Source organism: Rutidosis leptorrhynchoides, chromosome 8, assembly GCF_046630445.1.
Source record: "Rutidosis leptorrhynchoides isolate AG116_Rl617_1_P2 chromosome 8, CSIRO_AGI_Rlap_v1, whole genome shotgun sequence".
Classification (NCBI taxonomy): domain Eukaryota; kingdom Viridiplantae; phylum Streptophyta; class Magnoliopsida; order Asterales; family Asteraceae; genus Rutidosis; species Rutidosis leptorrhynchoides.
Genome location: NC_092340.1, coordinates 123,190,484 through 123,196,986, shown reverse-complemented (window position 1 = coordinate 123,196,986; position 6,503 = coordinate 123,190,484). Strand labels below are relative to the sequence as shown.

Sequence of the window (6,503 nt, the reverse complement as noted above, 5' to 3'; positions counted from 1 at the left end):
AAGGATTATAAAAACCACCACCCCAAGAGCGAAGTAGAAGTAAACAGATTCCTCCGCTGGGAGTTGAAAAAGAAGGATGATTGTTGCGATAGTTAGGAACATATCAAGGATCGGAACTGGATTAAGCATTTTGAACGAATGTTTTGAAAGTATTAATTGAGGAAGAAAGTATAGAAGATGGGAGATGTGGAAATAAGGAAAACGAATGAGGTGGATTTATAGTGAAATATCCGACAGAGCAATCGAGACAGATTATCGCATTTAACCAAAGAGGATCATAATTTCCTTAATCGCCGAAGAATCAAATCTTATATAGATTACAAAGATTTTCTTTAATCCGGAGATCAACCGTGATGACGTCAAAAGATAAGACGAATCTCTATTTTCTTCATTTCACTCTTTTACGGTAGCTTCACTCGTACTCTTCACATAATCGAATTGTTTTATCAATATTACCCGCTGATGAAAAAACTCTAATTTTCAACTCGTATTAATCATGAAAACAAACTTATTGTCAGCCATGACGATTCCACTCAAATTTCGGGATGAAATTTCTTTAACGGGTAGGTACTGTGATGACCCGAAAATTTTTGACCAAATTTAAACTTAATCTTAAATGATTTAATGTTTCCAACACGATAAGCAAAGTATGTTAAGTTAAATCTCAAACATTTTGAACTGTGTTCATGTATTCATTTAACCTCGACCAGATTTCGATGATTCACGAACCATTATATATATATATATATATATATATATATATATATATATATATATATATATATATATATATATATATATATATATATACATACATTATAACTTGAAAACGTTAACAAAGTATTAGATGTATAATACTTTATAATAAACGTATTTGTCTCAATATATGTTTAATATAATTATCTTCGGAACTAGAAGATAATATCAATGTTTGATTTAGTAGATATTTCAGCATTTATAAATCCCGTAAGTATTGTGATATTATTATAAGTCTCTGTTGTGAGGTCCACGTTGATTTGAGAAATCTTTCCTTTCTGACAGTATTTGGAATAGATGGTAAAGTAAATCTACATGATAGAACAATGTGTCAATTAACGAGTATTAGACAAAAGTTAGTGGAGATTCCTGCTTAATTTTCAAAACATACTTTACAATAATTTCCTCGTGACTCTTGATAAGTTAATCATTTAGCTTTCATAATATTTAATGTAAAAACGAAATCATGTAGAGTAAATAATTGGGGTAATGTTTGTCGACAAGATAAACCCTTTTGACAGGTTACATTAAGATAATTTCATACGTATAATTATCCATTAGACTTAACCTTATGATTCACAAACAAACTGTAAGTTAAAAACTGGAAACAGTTATGACTTACATATTATATGATTTTATTTTATTAAATGAAAATATTTTATGATATAACAATTTCTATTAAAACCTTTTAATAAAATGATTTTGAATATAAGTGGTTTTGGAAAATTTAACTTTATAATATTATTTGATTTAGTCTCAAGCGTATGAAAACGTCTTTCGATATAATGGAATTTGATTATTAAAATGTCTTTGTTTAAATAACGTAAGTTGAAATATTAATTGTTAAGAATTAAATATATGAATAACTTACAACGTGTTTTTAAAACGTGTTTATGCATATTGAATATATATATATATATATATATATATATATATATATATATATATATATATATATATATATATATATATATATATATATATATATATATATATATATATATATGGGTTTCAAATTATTTAGTAAACAATATTAGTATTCGATTATTGACTCGATTGTTATTCAGATAAGTTAATTGAACTTATGAAATATTGGTACATAAATGAACTATATCAATTTAAAATTTAAAGTGTAAACGTTATATGATATAATAATTTCTATTATTTAAAATGATTTTATATATATATATATATATATATATATATATATATATATATATATATATATATATATAATGAACTTTGAAGCTAAAGATTACATCGTTAAATAAAGATTTCGATTATATATATAGATTATACAAATTTCTAAATAATGATATATATATTTTACTACATAATAAAATATAATATTAGAAAATATTAATTTAAATATAAAACAATTTGATTATATTTATTCTTCCTTTATATTAAAGATTTTAAATAATATTATTTATATATATTATAATAAATAACGAGCAGATGATTTTAAGAAGCAAATGACCAAAACACTCAAAAGTATAAGTTACAATTCAATTAATATAAATTATTGGGAAATAAGTCTAATTATTAATAAAGGTACACGTCGCGAAACGTAAAGTACAAGTTTCTAAGCGTACGAAACGTCGTTCGAAAAACCGGAACCGGGACATTAGTCGAGTGACATCGCACAAGTCATCGGAACTAAAATTACAAATTAACTATGCACGTGAATATAATATAATATATAAATAATTATATAGATTAAATAATTATTATATATGATAATATTTAAAGTGTCGGCAGTTTAAGTAAAATGAATGTGTCCATATTCTCCTAGCCATGCGATCGCATGGCTATACCACTCGAACCCTATGCGATCGCATGGGGGGTAGGTGGAGGAAAAGTTCTTTATATCGCTCGATTTCTGATTCCAACTTCTTCATATATCTCTCTGATTATATCTCTATACTCTGTAATATTTATTTAATTTATTATTATTATTATTATTATTAAATATTATTATTAATCTAATTATTATTAGTAGTAGTATTAATATTATTATTAGTATTAGTATTATACATAAAATACTACGACGGGGCTGTGAGTGAGTGTTTTCAAAACGAGTTTTTGAGTGGGTGAAAGCTATGGAAATTATGGGTTATAGCTAAGGAGGTTATGGGTATGATGATGTTAACGAGTCGATGTCGATGAAATTAGGATGGTATAATTCTCGTCACTTTTAAAATTATTATTATTATTATTATTATTATTATTATTATTATTATTATTATTATTATTATTATTATTATCTTGTTATTATGATTATGATTATGTGTTTGTGAAATAGAAAATGACTAAGAGCTCCTAATTTAGATAATTATGAGATAATATATATATATATATATATATATATATATATATATATATATATATATATATATATATATATATATATATATATATATATATATATATATATATATATTATGATTTAGTTAAAAATATTTTAAATGCTACAATTTAGATAAAATATCATTATTTTTATTAAAAATTATTATTATTATTAAAAATTATCACTTTTGTTAGAAAGTATTATTATTAAACAATATAATTTTTAAAACTAACATTTTTAGTAAAATTATCATTTTTATCATTTTATTAAAAATTATCATTTTTATTAACATTATTAGTATTATAAATATCATCATTTTTATTATCATTGTTATTATCATTAACATGATTATTATTTTTTTATTATCATCATTATTAATATTATTATTATGATATTATTATTACTACAAATAAAATGATCATTACTATTATCAAAATTATTATTATTATCATTAACAAATATAATTATTTTTATTTTTATTATCATTATCATTCCTATCAAAATGATTAATATTATTATTATAAAATAATACAAATCTTTATTTTATTAACGTTATTTTATCAAATAACTATTAGTTATATAAAACTATATTTAATATATAACGTAACTATATTAATATTTTATAATAAATATTAGTTATTTATTTGAGAAATATAAAATAAATACATTTAATGAAACATATAATTTATTAAAATAACAATTACACCATTAATAATATAATTGTTTGATTACAATTATAGGTTTTAATATATATACATAATGATATAGGTTCGTGAATCCGAGGCCAATCCAGCACTTGTTCAGTGCCGTCATATGCGTAATTACTACAAAATACAGTATAGTAAGTTTCATTTGCTCCCTTTTTAAATGTTTTTGCAATATATATTTTTGAACTGAGAATACATGCACTGCTTTTATAAATGTTTGACGAAATAGACGCAAGTACTCAAAACTACATTCTATGATTGGATTATTAGACCGAATACCCCTTTTAGCTTGGTAGCCTAAGAATTGGTGTTTACTATAATTGCCACCAATTGACGCGAATCTTAAAGATGGATCTATCGGGCCCAACAAGCCCCATCCGGGTTACGGATGCTTTAGTACTTCGAATTTATCATGTCCGATGAGAGTCCCGGAATGATGGGGATATTTTATATGCATCTTGTTAAGGTCGGTTACCAGGTGTTCAACATATGAATGATTTTTATCTCTATGCAGTTTGCGAAATGCCTGATATGAGATGTATATTTATAGAAAAATGAAATTTGTGGTCTATTAAAATCATGGAAATGATGGATTATGATAAACTAATGAACTCACCAACCTTTTGGTTGACACTTTAAAGCATGTTTATTCTCAGGTGTTAAAGAATACTTCCGCTGTGCATTTGCTCATTTTAGATATATTTCTGGGAGTCATTCATGGCATATTTTCAAAAGACGTTGCATTCAAGTTATTCGAGTTCAAAAAGATTGTTATTAAATAAATGACAGATTAGTCATTTATAACTTGGGAAACATAGTTATATCATTGGTATAGATTGGATGTATTTTGAAAGGGTATGCATACTTGAAAACTTTCGTTAAAATGAAAGTTTGTCTTATAAAATGAATGCAATGTTTACAAAACTTATCATATAGAGGTCAAATACCTCGCAATGAAACAAAATGTTATGAAACGTTTATAATTGATATGAACGGGTTCTTTCAGGAAAGTCGTCCCGAACGACTTTCCCGGACGACAAATCGTCCCCAAGAAATTGTTCGGAAAGGTTCGTGCCAGAAAGTTTTTCCAGACGACCGGTGACTTTCCCGGACGATCTTGGGGCCCACTTTGACTTTTAACTCTGATGATTGTGGACGACATTTCTGGAGGACATTTGGAGACATGTCGTCCTTAAATATATATATATTAAAATATTACAGGCTCGCTCCCTGGACTTTTACAGACAACTAGTTGTCCGGAAATATATAATAATAAAATAATATTTATTTTTATTAATATTTATTTATTTTAAAAGAAATGTGGCGTGCTTCCGGACGACACATTCCCAAATGTGTGCGCGCGCGCACACACACATATACATTTACAGTTACATATACAGTTATATATACATATACAGGTACATACACGCGTACATATATACACATACACATATACATAATGTACATAGACATACATTTAAAGTTTTAACCAAAAAACTCACCGGGAGTTGCATCAACTCAACGTACTCATGCGAGCCCATAATTTTATTCTTCCGTTTCCAGTGAATTCCACGAGATATGCCATCAGTAACCGGCTTGTAAGCGTATGCTTCTACCCATTTTTGTATGCCTCCCATATCCACATCTTCAAACAAATGACAATTTAGTTTAATAAATGTGAAACACATTATTTGATTAACATTTATAAGTAGAAATTTATACCTTAAAAGCCCAAGTGAAGCCGCTCAAATGGTATGTCATCACCCCTTCCGATTTTTGTCTTCTATCTTGTCTTTATAATTTACCAACACGTGATGCAAGTGATTAAAAGTTTTGCTCCATATATAAGAACCCCACGGATACCGGTTCATCAACTCAAAGTCCTCTAATAAAAGAAGAAAATCATCGTTTACACTGTCCCGCAACTGCTTACCAACAAAGCATAAGTTGATTATCAACGCAATCGCGACTATGACCTTATCCTTGTCATTTCCTTTCAACTCATCTTTAAAAAAGTTGTCGTGAAACTCTAAAAGATAGCGGGGACCACTATGTCGTTTACGAAATACACGATATGAAATCGATAAATCAAAACCACACCTTTCTTGACCTATCCAATCTACAAATGATGTAACCGGACCAAACCGTAACCCGCTAACCAAACAAAACTCACGTCGACCACATCTAATGGGATGATCTCGAGTAGCTTGAAACCATAGCTCTTCTGGCCCCTCAATTATTTTGCGTCCGTTGATTGCAATGTTGTTCGAACGGTCAATCTGATTCATTAACAAGCAATGCATGTATCCTGGATCATTGTCATTACACTTTATATCTAACCAATGACCAAAACACGTATCCCTGAAAATCTTTGTCTGAGCTAGAGTGAGTTTTTTCTTAATTTCACGAATAAGAGACATCTTGCTTCAAAATAGTGACCTTGGCCTTAAACCAAACCTGTGAACAAACAATGTATATAACATTATTCGGTTAACGCAAGATTACAATATACATATAGATGCACATTTACAATATAATAAAACAAAAGATCGCACGCACGCACGCATACATATACAATTACATATACATATACATATACATATATACACATATACATATACATATATACATACATATATACATATACATATTACATATACATAAGTATTATAGCTATCATATTACAAGTA

General features: G+C 27.1%; 1 protein-coding gene across 1 annotated transcript; it reads right to left on the bottom strand.

Annotated features, from left to right (window-relative positions):
• Window positions 1-5,397: 5,397 nt before the first annotated feature.
• LOC139863793 (uncharacterized) lies at window positions 5,398-6,233 on the bottom strand. The gene is made up of 2 exons (XM_071852398.1): window positions 5,677-6,233; window positions 5,398-5,458 (listed from the first exon to the last, which is right to left on the bottom strand). The coding sequence occupies exons 1-2, from the start codon at window positions 6,231-6,233 to the stop codon at window positions 5,398-5,400; spliced, it is 618 nt and encodes a 205-aa protein (XP_071708499.1).
• Window positions 6,234-6,503: the final 270 nt, after the last annotated feature.